Raw genomic sequence first — 12,585 nt, forward strand, 5'->3', positions numbered from 1 at the left:
GGCTGTTGATGTTGCCGTCCACCCTACAGATCTCTCGCATGCCCTCATAATATGTCAAAATCTTCTGTTCGACAGTAATAAAAAAAGTACATATTCATCTGTATTTTAGAGTTATTTGTCTGACACTAAAGCAAAATAAATTATAATAATTACAAACCTTTTTTTTTTAGAAATTTTTTCCTACCCTAAAACTTTGTTTCATCAGTTTGAGTTCATACTAATTTGTAAAAGTTTGACTTACAAATGTCCAAAGTTTGACTTGTGTGTGTTCTTGTGTCCACAGGTCTCTATGAGCTTACTCATGACAACACTACAGAATCCAAGAGGACAATAAACATCCTACAGCGCATGAACATCTACCAGGAGGTGTTTCTTAGCATTTTGTACAGGATACTTCCAATCCAGGTGTCAAATCACTTCTGTGTACTTTGTAAGATCTATAAATCATCTTGGATGTTTGACAGAATTGCTTATTTTTTCTTTCGTGTGTGGGTTTTATTTTCAGACGTACTTGGAGCCAATTTATTTCTACATCTACACAGTGTTTGCTTTGCAGACAGTGTATGTCATTGCTCTCTTTATCACTAGCTGGTTACTCAGTGACTCGTGGCTGGCTGGAGCCCTCAGTGGAGTCTGGTATATTCTCAACAGGTATGTGCGTGTGTGTGTGTGTGCTCAACGAGATTATAATCAGTCTCTCGTATGCACAGAATTCACCTTCGCAGTCCATCTGGCAGGAGTAAATGCTTATTGTGATGCAGTGAGCATCTGAATCCAGGTATAGGTTTCTCTAAAATCTGAATTAAATCTTTTAAAGACGATTAGGGCTGTAGGCCATTTTGACATTTTAGGGCTCCTTTATTCAATGTCACAAGCAACCTGATAAGATTTTTTCCTCCTGGGGCGGTCTCAATATTTTTGAAGCTCTCCTTTGAATGCACAATACACAATACAAATAGTCTCCACTCTAAACTATTGGTTAAAATGGTTGGGACGCTTAATCAAGCAAAGCAATGTTTTGGTCACAGTCTTTTTTTACACTTGCTTATTAAATCACTTTCTACAGAATTTTAGAACAGTCTAGGATTGAAAAAGTACACATTTACATCTGTTTTCTTTTGTTTCTCCTCCCATTAAGCCTACTTTTCTGTGTGTTATTGACTTCTTTTTTTGCAGAGTGGACACCACACGTGTGGAGTTTACCATTTCTCTAAGGGAGAACTGGTCGATACCGTTCTTTGCTCTTCAGGTGGCTGCCATAACCTGCTACTTAAGGCCAAAGCTTAAACCTATTCACCAGGTAAACGTCTGTCCTGATAAATGTATATGTCAATACTTGAAACCGTTACCAAAAGATTCAGATTATTCATGGGAAGTCAGATTCTTTATTGCAAATATTTGCTTAGACTCGTTTTTCTAAACAATTAACAGAATTTCAAATTACATTTAATGATTTTTTACATTATATGTACAGTATGTGATTTCATCTGTGCTTGTAATGTGGTAGCTTTTTAAACAGCATATTGGCAAACATTATTGAGTATCTCACTAGTTTTTTTTTATGTTAAACACAAATAAAGATATTTTGAGAATTGCTGGAAACCTGTAACCATTGATTTTCATAGTATTTGTTTTTTATGCTATGGGTGTCAGTGGTTACAGGTTTTCAGCATTCTTTAAACTGTCATCTTTTGTATTCAATACAAAAAAAAAAAGTTGAGAGTCAGTAAATAGTGAGTAAAATTTAATTTTTGGGTGAATCATCCCTACTATGAGTCCCATACTGTAATGGCAATATACCTGCATTTTCCTGTAAACCTCCCTGATTCCTGATCCCTTGGTCTTTTGGTTATTATATTTGATAATTTAATATAGTTAGATAATGTTACACCATTAAATATGATATTGAATTATTATTTTTTCCACAAACACTAGGGTAATATTAGCACTAGAACAGTCAGTTTTACCCATCGCTGTTAATCATATGTACATAACAGATCTTCAAAAAAAAAAAAAAAAAACATTCAAGCCTCCCAGTCATTGACTTTTATTAAAATTGCCTTGTTTACAATTCCCAGATATTAAAAATTGTTTAGATAAAAATAGATTTAAAAGTGGGGCATTTTTACCTATAAGCACCAGCGTGGGTCAAATTTACCCACTATATATATAAAAATGCTTGTATTTATGCACTGCTTATGTTTGAAATTACTCACCAATGACTTTTAATTTTACTCACTAAATTAGTGGTTATGATAAATGAATAAAGTCACAATGACTATAAGAAGGTGAAAATGCAATGAATGATGAAGAGTCTGGAGAAAGATATTAAGGGTGTCTGTATGGTCAGGAATCTGCTAAGTCAGGCCCGATTATCTTTTAATCTTTTCCTGTTTAAAATTATAAATGAATAAGTGACTATACTTTTTAGACACAACATGGGCTTTCTCACTGGTGACGGTGCACATGCAGAGAAAATGTTCTCTGGGGATCAGCCTGCTGGCTTCATCCTATAACCTAGTTTCTTTAACTATCCAAGGCAAAGACACATAGATATTATTTATGGTATTTTAGTTTTATTTTGTGCTATAAAAATGGTTCCAAACATGTTCAGAGCTGAACATTTGTGCATCTTATTGCAACCCTGTGGTGTTGTCTTCCTGAACAAATGAAATGAGCAAGTCGTTTTGAACCAATCAATGTTGGTTTTAATCAATGATTCATTTATTAACATGGGCCACCTACTGGCAGTATGTGTGTTATATTTATACGGTAAATTACAGGTCTAAACTAACCAAGATACCAACACAGAAAACAAAATTGAGCTAAATAATGTCTATTCTTTGTTATTAAATCAGAAAATTCACACAATTTTTCAAAATGTTTTTTTTTTTTTTTTACATCATCATAGAATGATACCAGTGATGTGCAGTGTTGGAGGTTACACATTACAAGTAATGCAAGTTACATAATAATACTCGTTTTTTAAGTAACACGTAAAGTAACACATTACCTTAAAAAATTAAGTAGTAATAATTGAGTTACTTTTTAAAAACGGTGATGCAAGTTACTTTTTACTTTTATCAATAAAGAATAAAATGAAGGTAGTCGCGTGAAATCTAACATGCAATAGGATATAGGAACAGACAGAAATGTAGACAGAACACAGCTGCCGTTTAGCAGCGTCACTCATCGGTGAACATCGCCATAGCATTAGAGCCAATTGCAGCCCTTTCTGTTGAGCACGTGACCAATCATAGGAGTGTAAGAACTCGCTTGACAAGGCTCAGTAAGCTAGCAGGATATTTACATTTGTACTTGAGTAACCACAGGTCCTCAAGTAAACACAGGTCCTATATGTGCCGTTTACGGATATTTCAATTAATATGGAAAACGAGTGCATGTTTTTATCTAAACTAATATTGAATTTTCTTAAATGTGTGTGCATGTAAAACAATATAATATGCACAAAAATTATAGGGTTTTTCTTTAAAGAAGTTACTCCACCTCTTTAACAACATTAATATGGACCCCTAGTAGCAAAGAATTCTGGCCCAGATTTGGCAAAAAGCTGGCACAGCAGGCAATCATCCGGCACTGGCATACAGCATGTGGGCCAAACATGGCCCGGGTTTGGCAGAGGTGGCACCGTTTTTAAGGCGGCACACAAGATTTGGGCCAGATGAAAAACGTAGTATTTGGCCCAGATTTAAAAATTTGATAAGTGGGCCATGTGAGTTTGGCCAGTCTTGACCCACATTTAAAATACACTAAAATCATTTTTGAGTAAAGAAAAAAATTCTACCAATCAGGTCACTTTGATAAAAAGCGTGCCCATAGTGTGCCTAAAGCGCATCCCTCCATGGGTTTATCAATTTCATTGCAATCGTGACACACCAACCTATCTGGCCCAGTTCAGGCCCAGTTATGAGTTATTAACTTGGCTGAGACTTGGCCCAGATATGGTCTGTGTTTGGCCCTTGTCTGGAAGCCAGATTTGGTCCAGTCATGTACCGTAATTCACTGCGGCATGCGGGCCAAGCAAAACCTGATTGTGTGGGCCAGAGCTGGGCCAGAGAAATTTTGCTATGTGGGCACGTTTTTCGTTATAACTAACATGGTTCAAATGATGGTTCTGCGACAAAGCAGCTACAGTTCTGGGAAACACTCGTCACTACATCATTCTTTTCCCAAACAATGCATCGTACTATGATAGTTCATCCACAGAATTATGTCGTTGCTTGAGAAACGCACCACTGACTAGTTATTAGACTGGATTAGAATTAAATTTGTAATTTTTCTAAACATTTTCAGTGAAAAATGGGGAAAACTTTCGAAAGCATTATTTTTAAATAGTCATTAACTACCATTAAAAGTATATACAGTAATAAATGTTGTTTGTTGATTTTTCATGTTAGTAAATGCATTAACAAATGAATTTTAATGTAAAGTGTTAACATGATTGAAATAACTGAGGAAACAAGAGACAGTAAGCAGTGATAAATGTTTCTGACTGCTCGCTGCTGTTGCAGAATAGTTTTGTGAAATATGAAACGGAGGTTTGCAATAGCAAGTGTACGTCTGAAATATTTACCCTGCTGAACACATATTTGTTCTCTCTCAGTATGTTCTCTCAGCTCAAACTCTTAATTGCTTTCCTGACATATGGTGTATATCACAGGAAAAATGATCATTTTATAAGCTCTGAATAAAAAAAGAAGCTTTTTTGTATGTTTGGCTGTCTGAGTGGAACATCATTTTCCTTTCATGCGCTCTCATTCACAGAGAGTGGTGTTGTGGCTGGTGTTCGTCTCCACCTTCTGCTTCTGTTTGACATGGCAGTTCAATCAGTTTGTCCTACTGGTGCAGGCCCTTATAATCTACACTTTGGATTGCCTGGACTTCCTCACAGCAGAACAGGTAACGCTCAATGCACGAAGACTGGAGACTTTTTGTAGTTCATGCAGGGTTGGATATTCATTTCTTTCTCTCTGTAGGTGGTCTCTCTGTACCTGATGCAGGTGTCGAGTCTGTTATTGGTGTGGTTACTGCAGTTCTGCAACTCTATGATTTTGGGCTCTCTGGTGCTCAGCTTCATTGTGTCTGCTCTCTTCATCAAACACTTTCAGGTCAGTAAATGTCGCAGTGCATGGATCTACATGATGGCTCAGAATGAGGCACAATTTTCATGCCAGTTTGCCAATTTGTTTGCTACTTGAAATGAGCACATTTTGCATTATTCTTGTAAAATAACATCTAATGTAAATAAATACATGGCCAGTGCTTAAACATCACTTGGGCTCTGTCCATAGTCGTGATTGCTTGCCTGATTTTTGTCAAAAGGCAGAGCTGCTACAAAATTTGATGGAGGTGGCCACTTTGTAATTCTCTATGCAGAAAAAAAAACCTGTAGATGCAAAAACCTTTGGGTGCCATCAAAAATCTTTTAAAATGAGCATTTTGGTAAAGCTCCTGTTCATGCTCTGTTATTTTCACTTTAAATGATTAGAAAATAACCTGTTTTTATGGCATAAAAGTACAATTATAGAACCTGCACACTGGAGAAAAATAATTTTCAGATGGAACAAAAATAATAACACGCAGACATTCACTGGTCACTTTATTAGGTACACCTTACTAGTACCGGGTTGGACCCCCTTTTTGCGTTCAGAACTGCCTTAATCCTTCATGGCAGAGATTCAACAAGGTACTGGAAATATTTCTCAGAGATTTTGGTCCATGTTGACATGATAGCATCACACAGTTGCGGATTTGTTGGCTGCAAATCTTCTGTTCCACCACATTCCAAAAGTGCTTTTTTGGATTGAGATCTGGTGACTGTGGAGGCCATTTGAGTATGTTCAAGAAACCAGTCTGAGATGATTTGCGCTTTATGACATGGCCCGTTATTCTGCTGGAAGTAGCAATCAGAAGATGGGTACACTGTGGTCATAAAGGGATAGACATGGTTAGCAATAATCCTCAGGTAGGCTGTGGCGTTGACACGATGCTCAATTGGTACAAATGGGCCCAAAATATGCCTAGAAAATATCCCCCGCACCATTACACCACCAGCCTGAACCGTTGATACAGGGCAGGATGGATCCATGCTTTTATGTTGTTGACACCAAATTCTGACTCTACCATCTGAATGTCGCAGAAGAACTCAAGACTCCTCAGACCTGGCAACATTTTTCCAATCTTTTATTGTTCAATTTCAGAGAGCCTGTGCGAATTGTAACCTCAGTTTTCTGCTCTTAGCTGACAGGATGGCACCCGATGTGGTCTTCTGCTGCTGTAGTCCATCCGCTTCAAGGTTGGACGTGTTGTGCATTCAGAAATGCTCTTCTGCATACCTCGGCTGTAATAAGTGGTTATTTCAGTTACTGTTGCCTTTCCATCAGCTCAAACCAGTCAGGCCATTTTCCACTGACCTCTGGCATCAACAAGGCTTTTGCAGCCACAAAACTGTCGCTCACTGGATATTTTCTCGTTTTCAGACCATTCTCTGTAAACCCAAGACGTGTTTGTATGTGAAAATCCCAGTAGATCAGCAGTTTCTGAAATACTCAGACCAGCCCCTTTGGCACCAACAACCATGCAACATTCAAAGTCACTTAAATCCATCTTTCTTTCCCATTCTAATGCCCGGTTTGACCTGCAGCAGCAGATTGTTTTGACCATGCCTACATGCCTAAATGCATTGGGATGCTGCCATGTGATTGGCTGATTAGAAATTTGCGTTAACGAGCAGTTGGATGGGTGCATCTAATAAGGTGGCCGGAGAGTGTATATATATATATATATATATATATATATATATATATATATATATATATATATATATATATATATATATATATATATATATATATATATATATATATATATGGTTTAGAACCAGGACGCTTCAGTAATCCTCCGGGGAGTATCACAAAATAACAACAACAAAAATATCCATATTGCTATTTAATATTATTTTAATTTATAGATTTAATATTTAATTTATGAACACCACGTTTCTTCGATCTAGCAGGCCATTTCTCAATTGTTATTGTTATTATTATTGTTAAAAATAAAAGTGTCTGAAAATGCCAAACCACTGCAAGAATGTACTGTGTTATATTCAGCAACTCCTTTTTTAATGAAGTTAAAAAGTGTCACTTTTGAGAAATGAAAATTGTAGTAAAGGTATGGATGATTACAGTGCTATGCAGGAGTTGTGCATTAGACATGCATGAGTCTGTTATTATTTATGTGCAAACAGACCTGTAATATGTGTGCTCTCAGTTACACATTACAATATATATTCACATAGGAGTCAGAATTAATGCACTTTTTCAATTCATTTTTCATCGTGTTGTACTCACGTAAATGTCTGCTTCCAAGATGTTAGCAACAGTTTTCTTTTAGCCTCCTAATTTGGATACAAAATTTATACCAATCGCAGAGAGATCGCCTCCTGCGTCATTCAAATCAAGAGTATGAAAGCATTTTAGCTTCCCTGTGAAATATAATGATCATGGAAAAACGGACCTAAATGCTTTCTTAGGCTATTAATGAAAGTTTTTAATTGTTTTTAAAGTGTTTTTTTTTTGTCATTATTTGTTTAGCCTGCATTAATGCATTCAGTGTAAAGCTGCACAATTAAACATTAAAAGATTGTGATCTCAATTCAAATCTACGCAACATGAATGATAAACAATAATAATTTGCATATGCTTATTAATCGTTCAAAGCGCTGCATGCAAATCTGTGTTTGATTGTGAGGGATTCAGTTTTTACACTGTCAGTTAGTTAAAAAACTTAAATAACACAGAAGTACTGGGAGAACCGTTTATAGTTCAGATATAAACACTGATGTTTATGGTAAAGATTAAAATCTCCGTTTAATGGAGCTTGACGCTGGTGAATGTTGTAGCGATTACATTTTTATCCAATGGGTGGCGACAAACAACCATCAAAATATGTCACTGAATAGGTTTTCAAAAATGATCCACCTGTAATGAATCATGAAGTTTTAAGTGTGAATTGTTGAATCATACATTGAAAATAAATATGATGTGTTGTACAAGATGTTAGATTTCTTGCATTTTCAGTAACAGTAGCAAAGATCATTTTTTGTATTGAATGTTTTTTTTTTCAGCTGATTCTTTCTTGATTTTAATTTTTATTAAAATGTTCTAAGTTCTGTTTGTTAAAACCAATGTTTTTTCCAGTAATACTTTTGTCTCCTCCCTTTTTTGCTAATCCTAACAATAGTCCGATCCGTGACTCAAACACCGTAGTGTGATCTGAACTGTGAGATTTGTGAACCGTTACACCAATACGGGCCAGTAACAATTCTGTCTACTGTCCCCAGCATCTCTCATGCTGGCCCTGGGCTATCAGGCAGTCATTATTGTTGAGCCATGTGCATAATTATTTAATTTAATTTACTATTGTATATACAGTATATTAGAATAAGATACTAAAACTTGATTAAGATATTGTAGAACAAACAAAAAAAAATCTAATATAAAAACATTTACAAAATGCCAATGTCCAAAACTAATTTAAAAACAAGGGTTAAATAAAAAATAATAATTATGATTATAATTAATTAATTAGTTTGATTAAAAAAAATAAAACACAGAGAAAAATAATTATGATCATTTTTAACTGAATAGATGGAGTAAGGAAATGGGGGGTTCTTAAAGTTTTGATTCAGAGAGGAGGTGGCTTTTGAGTATATCCTGCATGTTAATCTAGTCCTTAAAATATCAGATGGCAAACATGATTGAATAATTTACAGGTGATCTTCTTGCAGGGATGTTACGAAACAGAACTGAAATGCAATTTTTGTATGTGTGCAGATATTCTTATTCTATTAATCCCATATGTTCATGTTTGACTTTCCTGGTTACTGAATTGCCACAGTTAAACATATGATATAATAAGTCACGTCACAGCAATGCATAAATACAGTATCTCTGCTTATCTACAGACCCGAAAACAATTGCTTTCATGACATTTCTTGATAATGCATCCCATAGCAATAGGGCTTTAGGCTACAAAATGTTTACATGAGGTACTTTATCACTTTTTGTTTTGCTCTTCAAGCCTTATCTTTGTTTCCTAACACCCTGTTTTGTTTTGATGGAAACCAGCCGCTTGGAATATTGTTGTAGTTTTATATATTAATACCTGCTGTGTGTGTATGTGTGTGTGGCTTTCAGACAGGGCTAAAGATGGGCGGCTTTGTTATACGAGTAGGAAAACTGGCTCTCCACACACTCCTAGTCCTCGCATTAACTTTCACCATCAATTATTCAGCCAAGGTGAGCTATGAATCGTGTTCTACAGCGTGCGCCCTGTCATTAATGATAAAATAGAGCTTCTCTACCTGCTCTTCCCAAGACACCATCTTTACTTTCAGTATCATTGTCTTCCTTCATATCTTACGCTCATAAAAACCCACATCGCCCATCTCACGAGACGCTCCCCTGAGTGATTTCATCTTTCACTCTCTCCTTTTTAATTGACAGAAAGTACTCCAGCTCAAATCTGACGAGCACATCTTCAAGTTCATAAAGGCCAAGTTTGGCTTCGGGGCAACGAGGTAAGTCTTTGGTCATCTCTCAGGGCGCTACATCTAAGCCTTTTATCATCAGTCAAATGCCATATCGTGGTGTCTTATTCAGAAGTGAGATCTGCTCGGAGGCTGGAGCAAGCCATTAATCCACTGTGATTAAATGCGTCCAGCTCTGGTGGAAAAATAACATCTGGCACGCAATGTAATCTGCTCATCCGCTAGATATTTACGGAGCCATTTGAGTTGATCAGATGAATTGCTGCTCCCAATAATCTGTATAATATATATCCAAGCGCACTCCCTCCCTGCCTCTTTCTTTCAGAGACTTTGATGCCAGTCTCTATCTGTGCGAGGAGGCATTTGGCTTGTTGCCATTGGATACATTCGAGCGGTTGGCTGGCACGGTGCTGCTCTATCCGTATCTCTGCACCCTCAGTGTGCTCTTCATCTTACTGCTGCTGGTGGCACTCTCTAATCTCAGGTAAAAGTACTGCATCGCTTCCCTCTCTGCGAGAAACCACTCAAGTGCAATGCCTCGCCGTATGCTGCGCATTAACCAGATATGTTTTTGCAAATTTAAATATTCTCCTAATGTTCCGTTTACTAATTAGAGTGCAGCGATATTGTGAGAAATGACCAGAAGAGCCGCGATTATAGCTTCATAACCACCCCGTCCACCACAGGTCACGATGCTAATTTATAATTAGAGTTATTAGTCTTTATTAGATGCGCTACATAATAGGTGTGTTTTTTTTTTCCATTAGGGCTTTTGAATGTGTTATTATGCTTAGTTCAAAGCTGATTTGTTGTTGCTTTAAGGGTTGCAGTGGCCCTCTTTTTGTTCTCTTTCCTTATCAGAATCAAATGAGCCCACAAAAACCCAGAGGCGAGCTCACACTCACATGCTCTCACACATATAGTCTATATATACCATCTTTCAAAATCAATGAAAATGGAACAGGTTGCTGGTTAAATAGGGTTTGTCACTATATGTAGTTTATTTTTATGATTATTAATATTATTGTTTACCAACGCGAACATGGGGAGAACATTCAGTCTCCACACAGTAATGCCACCTACTTGCTTCGAGGTGACAGTGCTAACCACTGAGCTCTTATGTGGTTTATTTTGATAGATTATGTACTCTAACAGGGTGTCCGCTGGGTCCTAAAAAAGTATTAAAAGTTGATAAATCAATTATGAGAAAATTAAGGCCTTTAAAAGGTATTAAAAAGTCTTAATCACATTTTTTTCAAATATTTTTCTTTTTTTTTCGTATTTTGTTCAAGCATTGTTCAAAGTGTTTGACTCCAAAAAAGCATAAATACAATTATTTTCCTCCTAATGTTAACAACAGCGTGCTCAATCCACACAATTAGTTCAGGTCGGGGCGTGTCTGGCCAAGCTTCTTCGTCTTGGTTATGTCACGTAATTTGCAACAAATGCGGGAAGGTGATGTGACGCTCTCCAAATATAGTGAAACCATAGAGCAAAACAGACGGCAAAATGGGAAAATGTAAGTTTGCGTACTCCTGGTTGGAGAAAGACGAGTTTAAACAGTGGCTGAAGTCTGTCACTGAAAACAATTGTGTAATTTATTCTTTCAAGCTTTGTTTCTTCCGCACTTATCCATGTTTTGTTGCATATGGTTAATTTAAGTGCAACTGTTCATTAGCAACTGTTTATTAAGTTAAAGGTTTGATACTGACTAGAACTTGAAGTGGCGATGAGGTCTTAAAAATATTCCGAGAAGGTCTTTAAAAAGTCTTAAAAAGGTCTTGAAATTTGCTTCCTGCATATAGCCTTTCTAATTTTGACTGGTGTTCTTTTTCTCATGTTTAGAAACTGCTTCTTTCCGAGCATTTAAATAGGAATAAAGGAATTTAGGATATTTTAATTATTTGGATATCCACTGTACATACAGCAGGTTAAAAGCTGATGATTGTGTGCGGCAAAAAAATGTCTCCACAAGGTTAAAAAACATTTCACTGACATTTGCTAAATATAATACAGGAATAAAGGAATACCACGTAAGAAATATACACACATGCATACATTTTACTCTGAATGTAGTTAGGAATTGGTCAAATATTTATGTACAGTATATGTGTTTGTGACATATCAGGCAATATCACAAATCTGTATAATGATCAGTGGTGGAAAGATTACTGAAAAATCATACTCAAGTAAAAGTACCATTACTTACCCAAAAATGTAGTGCATAAAGGTATCTGCTTTAAATATTATTCTATGAATGAGTAAAAAGTAGCCCTATTAAAAGTACTCAAGAGTAACGTGTAGTGAGTATTACACTGTGAAAGGTTTATGCGTTTAATATGCATGCAATTTGTATATGTGTGTGTGAAAACGTAACATTCTTTAGTGCATTTAGTTATTATTTTGGGCCATTTGGAAATTTCAGTCATCATGCAGTTAACATACTTCATAAATCGCCATGTCTTGAGGTTGTTCAGTATGATGCGATTTTGATTGTACAGGAATCACAGGAAGGATTTTTCTACTCAGTCAATACCCATAGACGAGAGAAAATAAAATATATATGTATTTAAAGTGAAGTAAAAGTACCAATATAGCACTAAAACAATTTACTTAAGGGAAAGTACACAGTTTTTAAAATTACTCAGCAAAGTACAATTCCTGAGGAAAAACCACTCGATTACAACAATTTGAGTATTTGTAATTTGTTACTTTACACCACTGATAATAAAGTAGGTATTACAAGGAGATGGTGACTTTTTTTTTTTTTTTCAAAAGGCTTACAAATGGTCAAGAATGTTTTTATAATAATATAATAATTTATTCAAAACAATAATACAGTCTGTATTGTTTAAGAACAATGGAAACACATGGAATGTCCTGACAATTTACAAATATATTGTGCGCAAGAGTGTAAATTGTGTATGTGTGTGCAGCTGTGTCAGTGTTTGTGTGTGAATCAATATGCTTGTTTAGTTTTGTCATTTTTTTGGTTGTTTTCCATTTGGTTAATT

At 36.0% G+C, this 12,585-nt stretch overlaps 1 protein-coding gene across 20 annotated transcripts in view; it reads left to right on the forward strand.

Annotated features, from left to right (window-relative positions):
• The window catches only part of dpy19l3 (dpy-19 like C-mannosyltransferase 3), an 88,225-nt gene that overhangs the window by 21,105 nt on the left and 54,535 nt on the right, over window positions 1-12,585 (forward strand). For 19 of the 20 annotated variants that reach the window (XM_087261717.1, XM_087261721.1, XM_087261720.1 and 16 more), the window contains 8 exons: window positions 284-405; window positions 506-651; window positions 1,177-1,300; window positions 4,786-4,920; window positions 4,998-5,129; window positions 9,219-9,320; window positions 9,528-9,601; window positions 9,897-10,055. In XM_087261717.1, coding sequence (XP_087117843.1) covers window positions 284-405; window positions 506-651; window positions 1,177-1,300; window positions 4,786-4,920; window positions 4,998-5,129; window positions 9,219-9,320; window positions 9,528-9,601; window positions 9,897-10,055 — 994 coding nt within the window. Of the gene's footprint in view, window positions 1-283; window positions 406-505; window positions 652-710; window positions 779-1,176; window positions 1,301-4,785; window positions 4,921-4,997; window positions 5,130-9,218; window positions 9,321-9,527; window positions 9,602-9,896; window positions 10,056-12,585 lie in introns of those variants that run through there. The other variant, XM_087261734.1, reaches the window with a different exon arrangement.

The sequence above is a fragment of the Danio rerio genome, chromosome 7, assembly GCF_052040795.2.
Source record: "Danio rerio strain M-AB ecotype USA chromosome 7, GRCz13ab, whole genome shotgun sequence".
Taxonomy (NCBI): Eukaryota; Metazoa; Chordata; class Actinopteri; order Cypriniformes; family Danionidae; genus Danio; species Danio rerio.